The sequence below is a fragment of the Sander lucioperca genome, chromosome 20 (assembly GCF_008315115.2).
Source record: "Sander lucioperca isolate FBNREF2018 chromosome 20, SLUC_FBN_1.2, whole genome shotgun sequence".
Lineage (NCBI taxonomy): Eukaryota > Metazoa > Chordata > Actinopteri > Perciformes > Percidae > Sander > Sander lucioperca.
The window spans coordinates 18,612,772-18,629,625 of record NC_050192.1 but is presented as its reverse complement, the minus strand read 5'-3'; the positions used below and the strand labels follow the sequence as shown (position 1 = coordinate 18,629,625).

The window sequence follows — 16,854 nt, the reverse complement described above, 5'->3', positions numbered from 1 at the left end:
TTTTGTGTAAGTAGAAATTAACAGAGGACTTTCACCTATGAGATCGAGGTTTGAGTCCTGTTTTCGTTTCGTTTCGAGTCACGTTCTGCACCACATGCGTAACCGGAAGTGAAGTAACGTAATAAATGTCCATGAGTTTAGCCCAAACCACAACCTTTTTCTAAACTTTATTAGTTTTGGTGCCTAAACGTAACCAAACTGCAACTGTTTCTAACGTGTTGAAAACATGACCGTTACGTTCTGCGTTTGAGATAAGAGGACAGAAAACGCTCCTGTAGGACGTTTTTCCTGGCACTGCTAGGGGCGCTAATTTATGAAATGCTTCTATGGGTCGTTTAAGAGGGTAGATTATGAATGACCTATATCATCGTATGGTTTAGAGGACTGGTTGCTAGGAATTTACCCGTCCAGGAAATAATCCTGATTGATGATCTTCTCTCTTGGCAACAAATAATCAAGCATATTTACAAAAATGTCTATTGCTTTAAAGTAACACTGAAAATCAGAGACCACAAAAACCTTTAATATAAAACCCTGAACGGCCAGAGGACACCCCAAATCTTAATGTCATTGTTATATACTGAGCAGATTCTTGTCAAGGTCTTAACAGGTCCACTAACAATTTATTTATACATTTTGGGATTGGGTATGTTTTCCCAGGGGACCTCTCCATTCCTGCTCCTCAGAGAATAAAGCCTTTTGGTTTTATTGACCTTTCCTCTGGCACCAACCTCTGGACAAACTTCACACTTCCACAGTCCCAGCACTGGTCAGTCTCTAGGGGAAACTAGTCGGGCCTTAAACTTAGCATTATTCAGCTGGTTCTGTTCACAGAGAGGCAGGAAAGTGGGGTGATTATAGATTTTCAATTTGCCCTCAGCCATTTACAGTCTGTTTATGTGTGTGTGTGTGTGTGTGTGTGTGTGTGTGTCTCTCCCAGTGTTGTCGTCTTAACGAGCTCATTTACTCGTTAACATCGTTAAGGGCCAGTTAATTGTTTGTCCATTAGCCATTAGCAAGGCTCAGTGGAGAGCTAACGAGGGACTGCTGCAGTCTCACACACAAGCAAGCACGCACGCACGCACACACACACACACACACACACACACACACACACAAAGAGAGGCAACATCCATCAATGTTTAAGCGCACACTCACAGACAGTCATTTATTACTGCTAAACTAGCCACACACACACACACACACACACACACACACACACACACACACCTCCTGTTCCACCTGTAATTTTAATATTGTACTTGCCAAATTAATTGCTGAGATGTGACATTGAAACATTGATAAAAAAAAAATAAGTCAGACGGGTTAAGAAACAATCAGACAGGTTGGAAACAAACCGCCATGTCTGTAAACTTCTTCATTAAATAGTTACACTTCATTACAATCACATCCCCAAAGGAACCATAGAAAATCACAATGTCTATATCTTTAATTCCCCCATACCATCTCCTCACCCCTGCACCTCTCAAAACAAAGCTAGTCGACCACAACCTGAAATTTAGAGGAAGCAACACGCATGCATTATTACTATCATTCACTTTAGCCTGGATTGATAGTATTATATGAATACAATGGTGTCATGTCAGTTAACCAGTGTATTTAACCATCTAATTTCCCTCTCCAAAATCACTTCAGAAGAGCAGTCACAGCGCTTTGTGCTTTGGTTATTGTAAAGCATTAAAGTTCAACAAAGAATGGTTCACATAAGAAAAGTTCCTTTTTAATTTTTATTTTCTATGTAGATGCACTCCCTTACAAAATCACCTCAGTAGTCGAGAATGATTTAATATTTCCAAATAGAGCTATTTATGTCATCTTGTAAAAATTTGTCTTTTTTCATATTGCAATATATATCGCATGAAAAAAAATATCGCAGTGTCAGTTTTTTTTCTAATATCGTGCAGGCCTAGTCTGGGCCCATCGACTAAAGGTATCAAATGAATCTAGTGGAGTACAAAGTTCAATATTTCCCTTTGAGATGTAGTGGAGAAGTATAAAGTGGCAAAGAACCTCAAAATTGTACTACAGTACTAAGTAATAAAAACTGTTAAAAGTGAGGGTTTGTAATTTGGCTGGACTCTTTAAAACAAATCTCTCTGAACTACTATGAGCACTACAAAAAGCTCCAAAACCAATATGTTGTGTCTTCCAATGTGGCATAAAAATGTTCAGTGTTACCATGGCGACAGATGCAGGCTGAAGTAAGAGCGTCTTCTGCTGTCAGTGTGAATATTAATTAATATGTAGTTCTGTTTCTTTTTTCTGTACAGATGAAAACCTCCTGCTGAGCTCCTTACTCACGAACACACACACACACACACACACACACACACACACACACACACACACACACACACACACGCACACACACACAAGCACTTTGAATTGCCCTGTTACTGAAATGTGCTATACAAGTAAAGCTGACTTGCCTTGCACACACGCACACACGCACACACACAAACAGAGGATGGCATCGCAGTCATCTCTAGTTGTTGCTCATTCAACATGACGGAGGACAGACGGCTGAGAGAGAGAGATGTGGAAAAGGAAAGAGAGACGGGGGTAGATTGAGTTATAGGGTTGGTGTCAGAGTAGATTTTGGTTACAGTGCTCAAAAAGCTTCAGGCTGAAAACATCATGATGAGAAACGACACTCTCTACCTCTCTGTGGCTGCAGCCTCACCGAACACTCATTCATCACAAAGTTTCCCTCTGGCCCCGGTTGAATTTCTTTTGGTAGGACTACTCTAAATGCAGCAACATGGATTGGTCATCTCACAGAGCCAGATGTGATCCTGTCACTCTGGGATGACATTTATACCAGAGACAGACTGGGAACAGTGCATTGCTTAAAAGCAAACTCTGGCATTTGTCAACTTGGTCTTATTCGCGTGTATTGTCCATTATAACTCTTGCTTCCGATCTGGCTTATTCACATGCTTAAGAAGTACTGTAAGAGTGAACTAAACAACATGATTTGTTTCTGCAACTTTCCGAACTGCAGAAATAAATTGACAAGCACACATAGCCCTTTTTCAAGCAAACTGCTCCAGGAACTACAGAACCAGAGAAGCGAGATTAATAAACTAAACTAGAAATCAATGTCCCTTTTTATAACTCATGTCCCACTTCACTGACAAAACCTCTAAGAACCTTTAAATTAGGCAAATTGGAGAGATCGATTAGAAAACGATAATGGCATTTGAAGTGCAGTTTTCACAATTATCTTTGTTTTTACTCTTGCGTGATGCTGTTTGAATGAATGTAATGAATGAATGAAAGTATGCCGATCCCTCGGCTTAATACAGAACCATCTGAGAAGCCGTTTTTTACCTGGCAGGTAATTGGATAAACCATCTGTCTATCATGTCTGTCATTGTTGGTTTGAACCAATAGCTGCGGCCGTCACACACACCTAAACCACGCCCGTAGCTGCCAGTAGCTCCTCGCCGGACGCTGATTAGTTTGGTAAGCTGGTTGTTCGGACACAAACGCATTACTTGAAGCCTGACAAGATGGATTTTCATGTGATATGTGATTCCGCGATTCTTGCATGATATCGCGAGAATCCAGCTGCCGTGCAAGGTAACCCTCAGCTTGGAACCAGTTGCAAAATCACCTGAATCTTCGGTAGCGCGTCTCATTGAACGCATTCAAAGGGATTCTAAATGACTTTGAAGCAGGCCCATCTGGCTGTAGATGTTTTGAATGCTTCATGTTGTAATTCTTTAATTTGTTCTTTATTTTCATTTGAAATTGTTATATATATATATATATATATTTGTTTTATGTCTGCAACCGCTATTTGTGCTGCAGTCAGTCTTGGCCAGGACACTCTTGAACAATAGATTTTTAATCTCAATGAATCTTTTACTCCTGGTTAAAATAAATAAATAAATAAATAAATCATGAGGAAAGTAATGCTAACGAGAAACTCCAGGAAAACCTACTGCTGCAAGGCAACAGTGTTAATCCTCGAGTGGCACTTATCTTGTGGTTGTGGATAGCGGAGGAATCACCCGCTGGCAGAGCTCCATCCAAATGCCTTGTGTGTGAATGTAAATGTGTTTATGGAAATCCATAGGTCTTAGCTGAACTCACATAACAGGATATAAACCTCTGTATGTACAGCTGAATCTGTCAAACTACATGTACAGCAGCACATCCTTGATTCTGCTGGCTAAACAGATGATGATAACTCAACACATTCAACCCATCAAAACAGACATATCTGAGGGAGTCAGACCCACCATCAGTCCTGTCCAACAAAGAGGCACTCCTTATTGCGAAGCAATTAAAAGCAAATAGAAACAACAATGGATCAGCCACGCTGCACTCTCCCTCTGTGTGTGCAGATGTTTTAAAGGCTCAGTGACAGATGAGCCTCTCAGAAAGAGAGAGAGGATGGGAAACAAATCATTCATCCACCACTTCTTTTGTCATAATTAACTGTCCATTGCCCTAAGTGTCAGACTTTGAAGACGGGATTGTACATCAGACTGAAACAATAGTGTTTCTGGTTAAAAAAAAAAACTCACCTGGCCAGGTTAAAGGCATCATCGATAAGTCCTGCCCTGTTTCCAACCGAGATGATCTGAGAAAGAGTGAGACAGACAGAGAGGGCGTATAAAAGTTAGAGTTAAACAGAAAGAGAGTTTGACCGACAGACAGAAAGACATACTTCAGGGTTGTTGTGTAGCTGTTGTATCAGCAGCTTCCAGTTCTGGAGGTCATAGTTCACACGGAAGTAGCCTGTCTGGTTGATGTTGCCTAGCAACCAGGTGTTGTCGTCCATCCGACTGATCCTGTGGGTTTCTAAGACAAAATAGAAACAATTAGTCAGACAGTTAATCAACAGTTTCTGCCTGATACAAAGAGCACTGGCTCAGCCAAAAAGCCAGTGTATTAGTTGATGTCATCTGATATGCAGATGATACCACGCTGTCCTGTTGGCAATATTTTAAAGGTTGCATGAAATGGTGTTATTACTTTCATCATGTGATGTGTATTGTTTTGAACCTTGAAGTTTAAGTTGAGAAGACAAACAGTGAAGGATCAGTCTGAAGTACACTGTTAACCAATACTGTATGTGGAGAAACACACCTTGATTGGATTGGACTCATATGGGAGTTACAGTAATTACAAGTCTCTGCTGTCAACATCCAAGTCAGAATTATGACTGTGTATAACTCGCTCACTTTTTTTTCGAAAGCTCATATTATTGTCCAATAACGTAAATTATTTTCCCGTTGATAACATGGAATCTGTACAATAAGCGTAAAGCTGCACACTATGATGCCATTACCTTATATTAGGAAGATAAAAACACTTACCTGATTGGGATTGAACTAACTTGAACATGTGTTCGATTAACAAAACAGAATGCAGCAGAGAATGTAAAAACAACTAAATATAAACTGCAAGATCCACATCGTCTTTTACACCTTGCATGCTAAAAGCAAAGTTGTGTTGATTATAGTGGCATCACAGCCTCCCACAGAAAAAACAAGAACATCCTCTGAGGTAAAATTAGGCTGTAAGGTTTAGCAGAACAGCTTGTAGGATCTTTCAGACTTTGTATAACAGCCAGGTGATGAAAACAAGCTGACCTAAGTCTGGCCCACTTCCTCAACTTTCTTCCCTCAGGTTGAAATTAAACTTGAAGTCTTAAACTTCTAGACCTCCCTTCACCATGCGCCTTGAAAGTAGGTGAAGTTGTGCCAGAACCCATACTCTGTGTTTATTAACAGCTGTTGAGACTCAAAGCAAGCTTTATTCCTCAAAATCAGAAACATAGTTAGCTTTATTCTCCAAAAACGTCAGCAGAACCAGCTTTATTTCACAATTGAGAAGCAGAATGAGTTTTAATCTCCATAAACAGAACAATATTTGGCTTTATTCTCCAATATCTGAGACAGAATAAGCTTTATTTACAAAAAAACAAACCATAGAGAGTTTTACCCTCCATGAACAGAAACAGAACCATCTTAATTTCTCAAAATCAGAAGCACCATACGTTTTAATCTCCATAAACAGAACTATAATTGGTTTTATCCTCAAAAATCCAAAGCAGAACAAGCTTTTTTTCCAAAACACACATAGCTTTTTCTCTCTAAAGAATACAGAAATGTATTGTATTAGTATGAGCTTATATTCCCCATAAACAAAACCAGAATGAGGTTTATTCCCACTGCTGACAGATCTCTGAACACTGAAACATGGAAAACACGGAGCAGAGCTATTTTCAGAGGAATATACCTGTGAGATAGAATTTCTGAGTCCATTAACTACAAATTACATATCAAGATAATGTAGAAATTAATTTGTGATCATGAGATAGTTTAACATAACAGAATCCAAAGATAATGGCTTGTGTTTCTCAAAGTAACAAGATAATTGAGTCATGATTGCAAAATAAACGTTTATGGAGATGATGTCGGATCTCAAATCAGCACACTGCAGTGTTTTCTAGTGTGAGTACTTGAAGCATCCCGGCAGTACTGTACCTGTCTTGTTGTTGATCCAGATGAGGCTCTCTGAACAAACGCTGGATGCATTTCCCACAGCGACCGTCAATGGAACCTGCCACTGTAAACTACAGAGAGGGAGAGTTATGTCAGTAATGGTCGACGGAATTGGATTCGGTTTTATGGCCTCAGTTATCAAATTGAGAGACATTATAGAGAGAGAGAGAGAGAGAGAGAGAGAGAGAGAGAATGACGGTCAGTGGCGATCACTCAACATCAGTCAGCTGGAAATGGAGCGAGCAGCACTGACTGTTACAGAGAGAGAGAAAGAGGCAGGAAGTGAGAGTGTAATAGCTGCAGCAGTCAGCGAACATCAGTCAAGGGGAAGTAGCTGAGAGTTATTGTCTTCTTCAGAGAGCGAGAGGTTAAATGTGGTCAGTTTGCTGATTTTTAACATTTTCAGATCAGATGAGAGAAACAAAGGCTCCATTACGGCTTGAGTGAATTGCCCCCGAACATATCAGACTCATAAAACCTTTTAAAAACCTATTGATTATCTCAAAAATTGCATCTCGGTTGAGCTTAAACATGGCGTGGCGATCCCCGCTCTGTAGAGTCAAGATTTTTCCAAACTCCAAACAAACGTTACAGCAAAGAAAGTTTGTTGTAGTGCCATTGTAATTCAATTCAATTCAATTTTATTGTCATTCAGCATGTTAGACACACGGAGAACGAAATTCGCTCTCAGGACCAGCAATATGGCAGTGGCAGTAATTCATTAACCTATGATTAAAAAAGATAAGGTTTAAATATAGAATAAATAAAATAAAATAAGAAATAAAAGTTCTTTAAAAATAATCAAAGCGACAAGTATTTCAGGGCATCAGCAGTCCATAGGGTAAAGTGCATACAGTTCAATAAAATGCATACAGTTCTTTAGGGAAAAGGGATGGCAGCAGCACACAGTAGAGTTTAGTTGACAGTCCTTGAGTTCACAAGCCTCACCGCCTCTGGGTAGAAGCTGCGCTTTAGCCTTGTGGTCCTAGCATTAAGGCTGCGCAGCCTCTTGCTGGAGGGGAGGGGGTTAAACAGGTTGTGTGCTTGGTGAAAGGGTTCTCCCATGATGTTAGAGGCATGGCTCCTGCATCTGCTGGTGTAGATGTTGTCCAGGGAAGGGAGACTGCAGTTTGTAATCTTTTGAGCAGATTTAACTACTCTCTGCAGGGCCGCCTTATCCGCTGCAGAGCAGTTCCTATACCAGACAGTGATGGAGAATGTCAGTGTGCTCTCCACCACACACCTGTAAAAGGAGGTGAGGACAGCAGGACTGAGGCCAGCTTCAGCCTCCTCAAGAAGTACATGCGCTGGTGAGCCTTCTTGAGAATGTTAGCCGTGTTGGTACTCCCCGACAGGTCGCAAGAGATTTTTTTTCATTCAAACCTTTATTTAACCAGGATAAAAACTCGTTGAGATTACAAATCTCTTTTGCAAGAGTGTCCTGGCAAGTGGCAGCAGCATGGTTTCAAAATAAATACAAAGACAATAACAAATTAAAAACATAGACACACTTTCACTCATCATATTCAAACAACAATGTCATCATAAAAAAAAAAAATCTGGGTCCTAAAACAATTTAAAAACAATGACAGACAGACCGCCTTTCTGCAAGATCCTTTAGAAAGCCTTTAAAAGAACAAAATGAGACCAACTCCTTCAACTGTAGTTCATTCTGAAGCTGATTCCATGCAGATGGTGCTGCAAAATTAAAAGCCTTTTTACCAAAGTCAGTGTGGGCTTTAGGGACTGACAATTCAAAGTGATATGTCCCTGCAGACCTCGGGAGGATGTAAGCATTCAGATAAGGAGGAAGTAGTCCTAATACTGCTCTATAAATAAAAAGATGCCAGTGCATCCAACGCCTGATTGAGAGGGAGAACCACTCGACCCGAGAATACAGCAGACAGTGATGAGTATGAGATTTTAAGTTTGTAATGAATCTTAAGGCTCCATGAAACACTGTGTCCAAAGCATGAAGACACTGGGAGGTTGAATACATATATAAAATATCACCATAGTACAAAACAGACAAGAATGTTGCATTTACAAGTTGTTTTTTTGCTTCAAAGGATAGACAGGACTTGATTCTAAAGAAAAAACCTAGCTTCAACTTCAGTTTTTTAACCAAACCTTGGACATGCAATGTAAAAGACAGTGATTGATCAATGATAATGCCCAAGTACTTGTAATGTGACACTTCTTCGATTTCTGTACCTGAAAGTGTACAAATGGTTGGGACAATGTTTTTAGATGATTTCCCCTTAGTGAAAGTCATGACTTTAGTTTTTTTAGAGTTTAGAACCAATTTTAAGGTAGCCAGGTTATGTTGCAAGATGTTAAAAGCGGATTGTAAATTTGTGATTGCTTGACCTAAAGTGGACCCAGAACAATTGAGAACAATGTCATCAGCATAGTAATGATAATTTGTATTATTTATATTATTACAGAGGTTGTTTATATAAATGCTAAACAGAAGCGGCCCAAGGATTGAGCCTTGAGGCACCCCTTTTGAAATATTTAGGGAGGCAGAAGTGAAACCATCTGCTCGCACACATTGTGTTCTCCCTGATAAATAACTGTTGAACCATCCCACTGCTTGTTCTGATAGTCCAATAGAGGTGAGTCTTTGAAGAAGTATTTTATGGTCCACGGTGTCAAAAGCTTTTGACAAATCAATAAACAGTGCTGCACAGTGCTGTTTATTGTCTATGATTTTGACCAGATCATTTACAACTTTTGAAACAGCTGTTATTGTACTATGTTGTTTCCTAAATCCAGATTGGAATTCATTCAGGATATTTTTATTAATTAAATAGAAGATGTGAATCCCCAGGTATTTGAGTGACGTTACCATCTCCACCTCAGCTCCTCCGATGATGAGAGGTGATGGGGTATGCCTCCCCCTCCTTAAATCCACAACAATCTCTTTGGTCTTACCACATTGATACAAAGGTTATTTCCTCTGCACCAGTCCACCAGATCGTCCACCTCCTGCCTATACGCAGACTCGTCGCCATTGGAGATTAGTCCAACGACGGCCGTGTCATCAGCAAACTTCACTATGTTACTGCCCTGATACCTGGCAGATCAGTCATGTGTGAGGAGCGTGTAGAGGAGTCAATACACACCCCTGAGGCGAGCCGATCTTGAGCACAATGGTGGATGATGAGATGCCATGGACCTTAACAGACTGTGGCCTGTTTGACAGTCTGTGTAGGTTTACTGTCCCTAGGAACAGGATGATGGGCAGGGGCCAGCAGAATGGAAATATGGTCAGAGAAGCCCAGGTGAGGGCGGGCAACTGCTTTATATGCCTCCCGTTTGTTGGTGTATACATGATCCAGGGTGTTGTCCCCTCTGGTTGGCAACAAAACATGTTGGAATAATCGTGGCAAGATGTTTGTCAATTTAGCCTAGTTGAAATCCCCCGCTACCACAAAGAAAGCAGCCGGGTGTCTGGTCTGTAGCTCACAGATGTGGTCATATAGCTCCATAAGTGCTATGTTAACATTAGCACTCGGGGGAATGTAAACAGCAACTATGAGCACAACTGTAAAGTCTCTAGACAGATAAAACGGTCGGCACTTTAGTGACAGGTATTCCACAGATTCTGAACAATGTCTACTCACGAGGCTGCAGTTTGTGCACCACTCCTTGTTGATATAAACACAGAGACCTCCTCCTCGTGATTTACCAGACAGGTGGTTGCAGAACTAATCCCTCCAATAGGATGAATCCGGCATGTGGTTGTTTAGCCACGTTTCCCTTAGGAGAAGTGCTCAACAATTCCGCATCTCTCTGTAGCTGTTTAGACGGAGTCGCAGTAAGGCCATTTTGTTGTCCAATGAGCGTACATTCGCCAAAAAGAGCGTGGGAAGTACGGGTCTCCTGCCAGCTCGCATCCTCGTAAGCAATCCGCCGTGTTTACCCCTCTTCTGTCTCCGTGTACATCGCTTCCTCTTCCCCTTGAGCTGGTATGTTTTCTTGGTCTTTTTCAGGATCTGCATTCTGCCCAGCAATGCTTTTAGCCCTGGTTGAATCGCTGTGCTACAAGTAGCAAATTGAAGCAGTTCGCTGGGACTGTATCTCACTAAACTTTTCCTAAAGTTAGTTTCAATGCCTGTCACTGGTGGCTGAGAAGCTGCTGCACTGCTGTGCGCCGCCATCTTGTCTGTTACTTAGACAGTTTAGACAATCATCCAAGTTGATGATTTGTCCAAATGTTTGCAAATGTTTCATTTAATATATTTCATTTTGAGTTGTAAGTCAGTAAAACACTTTCACTGATGCACATGTTGCCCCCTTACTTCTCAGCCTTTCTGTTTCCCTTTCAAGTTTTAATCTTCATAAATACAGTGTTTAATTGATTCATTTTTTTAACTACTAGATTAAAATCATCATCTGTTTACAACAGCAAACCTAAAGTAGAGATATAACTTTACACACTATAAATCAATGCTTTAAGAACGGAGTCAATTGGCATGGACAGGAATATTTTGCATAATGTCCATTATTGCATTTAAATCATTAAAATGTTGCATACATATGGAAGAGCGGTCCTTAAAGAACACTCTGTCCCCAATTACTGACCAAAAGTTAATTTGGACTGGTTTATTTGGAGCTATTTGAAATGCTAAACTCATTTTGCACAGATCTATCTACTGCAGCAGTGTCAAACCCAACTTCACACTTCAGGGCCACACTGGAAAATGAGAATCACATTAAGGGCCAGACATGTTTGACATGCTTTTATTTAACTGCAAAAAGTCAAATATCTTTGACTGTATTATTCTCATATAGTCTTGCCACTTACAGTTTGGTGCACATAAAGCCCTAAAAATCAGCAAAATAGTTCCTTAGCCATCATAGAGTTTAGTAAGGGACCGTTCGGTATTTATGGAATGGACCACCGGAGGAAAATAGGGGAGGGTCATGTCTTTTTATTTTATGCTGAGGGGAGGGTCATCCAACATTTTTTAGTCTGGGTGGGGGGGTCACCCAACTTTTTTATTCATGAAAAGAGCAAAATTTCAAAGTGGCTTTTTTGGTGCATATTTATCCATGTAGCTCTCAGTCTCGGCCCCCTAGCAGATGGTCTGACCGCATACGCGGAGTTTGCTGGGGGGGCAGGAGGAGCGCTGCTCCCCTGGTGGCTCAAACAGGTAATTGCATTGTTTAAAAAATGAGTGGAATAATTACATCTGGCATGACCACATATTTTATAGATATCTTAAATAACACAAAACTAAATGGTGGTAGGTAATACATCAGAGTTCATATACTGCTTTAGTAAAAAAAATATTACCTGGCTGACGATGGGAGCAGCAGGACGCAAAAAACGAAAGTTACCGTTGCACTAGTCTGGACATCTTGCTGTGCCAACCTTGCTATAAAGGTTTCCTAAATGCCACGTGTGATGTCAACTTACTAATTGATTGCGGGTTTTGTGTAGATTTGGACTTTTATACGTTTATTCCACTTTGTTTAAACGGCGAAGTGGAGAGGCCTCGTTCACCTGTTTGGAGCTGGCTGGTGAATGTGACGCTCGTATCGGCCTTGCTGGATACACCGTGACTCTGTTTGTGGATCTACTGATCGCTGTGGATTACTTTTTTTTCGTGTCGTTGGATTACGGCAAAATAGGGATCTTTTTTTCTCAATGTGTTTTAACGTTTTATGGTGAGTTTGGAGAGGCATCTCAACAGACTGTAGGTCCAATACTGATTGTTCACTGTTACATTTTAGTTGAATTTAAGCGTCTGTCTATTGCAGGGGTGGCCAACCAGTTAGGTATAAAGAGCCACAAAAAACAACGCACCATAGCAAAAAGCCACACAACACATGCACGTCCACACTACAACAGCAACAGTGTCTTCCAGATCTAATGACAGTCATAATACATAGCAGTTTTCATAGTTTTTTTTCTCACTTAGATTGACTCAGTGGGAAACCTGACAGTCTTTGTTATCCACAATCCTTTTCAGGTCTTGCTTGAACTCGGTTGTGGCCTCTCGAAGCAACTCTCTCACTCATTTGTCACTAAAGGGGCTTTCAAACAATCGGATTCAGCAGTGAAAGGGTTAACGGGGAAGGTGATCTGTGGCCGCTGTTTTTCCTCAGGTTGCAGAATCTGTCCTCAAAACTCCGCTGCATTATTTTCCATTTTAAAATAATTGGCAAATGTATTGGCAGATGCATTCAAATGTGTTTTTTTTTACTTATCTGAAATACTGTATGTTTCAGAAAAGTTAAAAACAACAATCAACCAATGACACAGCCCCCAGCCACACAGTAAGAGCCTCACAGGAGCAGGCAAAGAGCCGCATACGGCTCAAGAGCCACAGGTTCGCCGCCCCTGGTCTATTGCGTTCCAAGACAGCCGTGCCGCCATTGGATTTCATAAGGGCGAATTGTTAAATTGTTACAATGTAACTTAAAATCTGCTTTAAAAATAAACATATATGTTTTGGAATATAATGTTCATCTTCGGCAGCTTTACCTATGTGCTAAAATATACAATGACGAAGCCTAGTGACCAGTCTATAGCAACCAGTGTTGAATTGGTTAGCCTATATCCCAGTGTCCTTTGCTGAATGGTCTCAATGTTTTATTTCATATGAATACTAGTTTACTAGAGGAGTAACTTAGTATCTGAAGTAATGCAGTAATGCATGAAGTGTGCATTTAGTTTGTGTTTCCACAACTATGTTAGTGAGTAAATCTACTGAAATGGCCACCACACCATAACAGAGGAGTGGGATGTGTAAGATGAGAATGCAGAGGTTAACTCCTGTACGTCATGGCTGTAAAAATCAAATGGTATCTGTACTTCTTTGCTAAGTGCAAACTTACGCGCAAGGGGAGGGTCATTCCTCTTTTTCAAATCATTTTGGAGGGTCATAGGAAAATTATTACTGACGAGGGGAGGGTCACGTCTTTTTAGGTTAGAGGCCACAAAACTCCTCCGGTGGCCCCTTAATTAAATAACGAAGAGTCCCTAAATTAAGCAAAACAATGATTCCATTCTTTACAACAAACTGTTTCACAGCCTGAACATGTAAACACTCTGGTTGTTGTTTGGGAACTTTTTAGTCTCAAAGTCGGCAAATCTGCCAAATTCTTTGAGTGTCGTGTAATTGTATTTGAAAAACAGCCGGATTTGGCACGCAGGCCTTGAGCGTGTTCTACTGTTATTCAGCAACCGACGATGAGAGCCTGTCAGATATAAATCACTGCTGCAACATAAAAAGTAGACTTACTCAAGTACTGTAGTTCAGTACATTTATGAGGTACTTTATGCTACTTTACACTTCTACTTCACTTCATTTTAGATGGAAATCTTGTACATTTTACTCCACTTACTCCATTTGACAGCTATTTACAGATGAATAATTTATTGAGAAAACCTACTGTTTTGATTAACTTATAAAATATTATGCAGTTATAGATAAAATTGCTCAAACTTGCATCAGTCATATTAGTCACATAATATTATATCTGGGAATGGAAAGTGAAATGAAGAAAGAATGTGTAACTGTGTGAAAGTGATCTGCAAAAGAGAGCAATCCTCTCAGTTTAATCCCCCTCTGAATAAATAAAGGTGATAAACACAAAGAGCTTTTTACCATGTAAATAACAGTGTGTGAAGATAGAGCCGACTCTAACAGCTCATTAGGAACAAAATACTTCCTGATGCTTTCTGTGACCAGTTGACACAGACACACACACACACACACACACACACACACACACACACACACACACACACACAATCTTTGAAGTGAGACCTTTTCTTAACTTCCTTTGAGTTTTTAATTGACTCATTCCAATCAAATTGATTCATATTTTAATTAAAGGTGATTTTAATTACAGACTGCAAACAATCAACGTTACACACTACGATCAATTCATCCATTTAAAGAGTGTGTGTGATTCTGTGTGTGTGTGTGTGTGTGTGTGTGTGTGTGTGTGTGTGTGTGTGTGTGTGTGTGTGTGTAGTAGGGGGCATTGTAACGCAATCAGCAAGAGAAAGACCCATTTACCAATCCCATAACAGCTGTGTGTCGCCGCGGGCAATCGTGGATCGATACTGCTGCCTAGCAACCAAATATTTCATCTGATATTTATATCAACGTGATTGACAAGAGTGGAACCCAATTACACACACACACACACACACTTTCTGGCACAAAGTCAGCAGCATGGGCAGCAGAATGTGTTCATTAATATTTGAATGAAATGAAGGCTGTTTATTTTAGACTAGACACCATTTTAGACTATTGTGTGTGTGTGTGTGTGTGTGTGTGTGTGCACTGCAACATGCAGCTGTGGACAGTGTATCTGTCCTGTCCAGGGGTGGAGGAAATATTCAGATCCTTTACAGTAAAATAACTAATACCACACTACAGTATATAGATACTCTGTTTCAGTAAAAGTCCTGCTAATAAAATGTAAAATGTAGTTAAAGTATTAAAAATGTATCATTAAAAAGTATAAAAATGTCCCCTGTCACTGTTATAGTATTATATATTCTATCATTAAATTAATATTCCTCATGCATTAATGTAAAAGCAGAATTTTACTGTTGGAGTTGGTTGAGCTGCACCTCAGTTTGAACTATTAACAAATGAATATTTGCATTCTGAATTCATCTACTGATTATTTTCTCCATTAATCGATTGCTTGGTTTGAAAAATAGTGAAAATAGTAAGAAAAGGCGTTACAATTACCCAGAGCCCAAAGTGACATCTTCACAATGTTTGTTTTGTCAGTCCAAACCTCAATGTTATTACTAATACTAATATTAAAAAGGAAAAACCAGGAAAGGTTTTTACATGAATAAATGGAACAAACAGAGCTACATCACGTTCTGCATCACAGGCATTACAGGAATTAAAGTCTGATTTTTAACCCCACATACAATATTTTTCTAAGTAGTTTTGTGCTTAAACCTTACCGTTTGTTTCACAACGTTAATGACATGTTTAAAACCGCGACCGTTACGTTCTCTGGTTTAGATATAAGGACAGAAATGCTCCTGTGGGTCGCATTAGAGGGTAGGAATAAACAACCTATAGGCTGATTTATGGTTCTGCGGAGGCTCCACACAGAGCTTTCGCCGTTACCTACATAAGTGGCCTGAAGTTTATCCTTGTGCGTTGGTGTGTGCATCGATCTCTAAGAGAATAGCAGGGCCGGCATGTGTATGTGCGTGGGGAGTGTGTGGTAGAGCGAGTGAGAAAGTGACGGTGATTTCCTCCAGCCCAGTCTCATGGCAGTTCGTGAAATGGTTACGTTATTGAATCTATTGATTCGTGTGGTGATTACGAATTTTAATTTAATGTATTTAAATGGGTAGCATATTTCGTGATCACAGCACGACAACGGTAGGGAGTAGTATGAAAAGCAGAAAATCTGCGTAGGGAGATTGGTTGGGGTGGTGGATGAGTCAATCAACACCGGACTTTCACCCCGGAAACCGGGTTTCGTGTCTGGCGTGTTGCAGTTCCTTTCCGCGTTATTCTCTTCCTAACCACAACCGTCCCGTTGTTGTCGGCGTGTCCTGCGTGTGACGGTTCCTTTCCCAGTTCTTCTTTTCCTAACCTCCACTGTCCCGTTGTTGTGGTGTTTCATGTCCCCGTTGTTGCGTGCCACAGAGACCGCGGATCGTGTCCCTTTGCCCGGGGATCGCGTCCCCGTGTGGCGGTCCGTCCCGTTGTTGTCGCCGCCGTGTGGCGTTTAATTTCCCCATTGTGGCCGCGTGTGGCGGTCCGTCCTGTTGTTGTCGCCGGCATGTGGCGTTTAATTTCCCCGTTGTTGCGTCCCCCAGAGCAGCCCAGTGTCATGGCAGTTCGTGAAATGGTAATGAAAACGTTCGAAAATCTTGACCTGTACACGAAATAAATGAGAAAATCGTGACCTGTACACAAATCAATAAATCAAAATAACGTGACTATTTCACGAACTGGCGTGAGACCGGGTTGTTCGCTCCGGAGCGAGTAGCGACTCTAGAGTCCTGGTGAGAGAAACAAAGTGTCTCCCCTGTGCTTTCTGACCACGGTGGGGAATCTGTAGCAGGAAAAATTAACCCTCTTCTTGATTTCATGTTGTTTATGGTGAAGGAGAACCAGGAAATGAGTCGGGGGAAACGTAGTCTATATCCACGACCTTCTACTTCCGGGATTTCTCCATTGCCGTCGGAAACTCCGCCATATGTCCTTCTTTTCGGCCGGATTTCCGTTACCTAACACTTTCTTTGTGTTGGAATTTTAAACTCCGGTGGATTTATTTTTTGTTGCATGACTAAAAC

At 40.7% G+C, this 16,854-nt stretch overlaps 1 protein-coding gene across 4 annotated transcripts in view; it reads right to left on the bottom strand.

Moving 5' to 3' along the window:
* The window catches only part of LOC116047901 (thyrotropin-releasing hormone-degrading ectoenzyme), a 212,189-nt gene that overhangs the window by 22,883 nt on the left and 172,452 nt on the right, over positions 1–16,854 (bottom strand). For all 4 annotated transcript variants that reach the window (XM_035995965.1, XM_035995966.1, XM_031296925.2 and 1 more), the window contains 3 exons: positions 6,528–6,616; positions 4,703–4,836; positions 4,560–4,615 (listed from right to left, as the gene is read on the bottom strand). In XM_035995965.1, the coding sequence (XP_035851858.1) occupies positions 4,560–4,615; positions 4,703–4,836; positions 6,528–6,616 (279 nt within the window). The remainder of the gene's footprint in view (positions 1–4,559; positions 4,616–4,702; positions 4,837–6,527; positions 6,617–16,854) is intronic.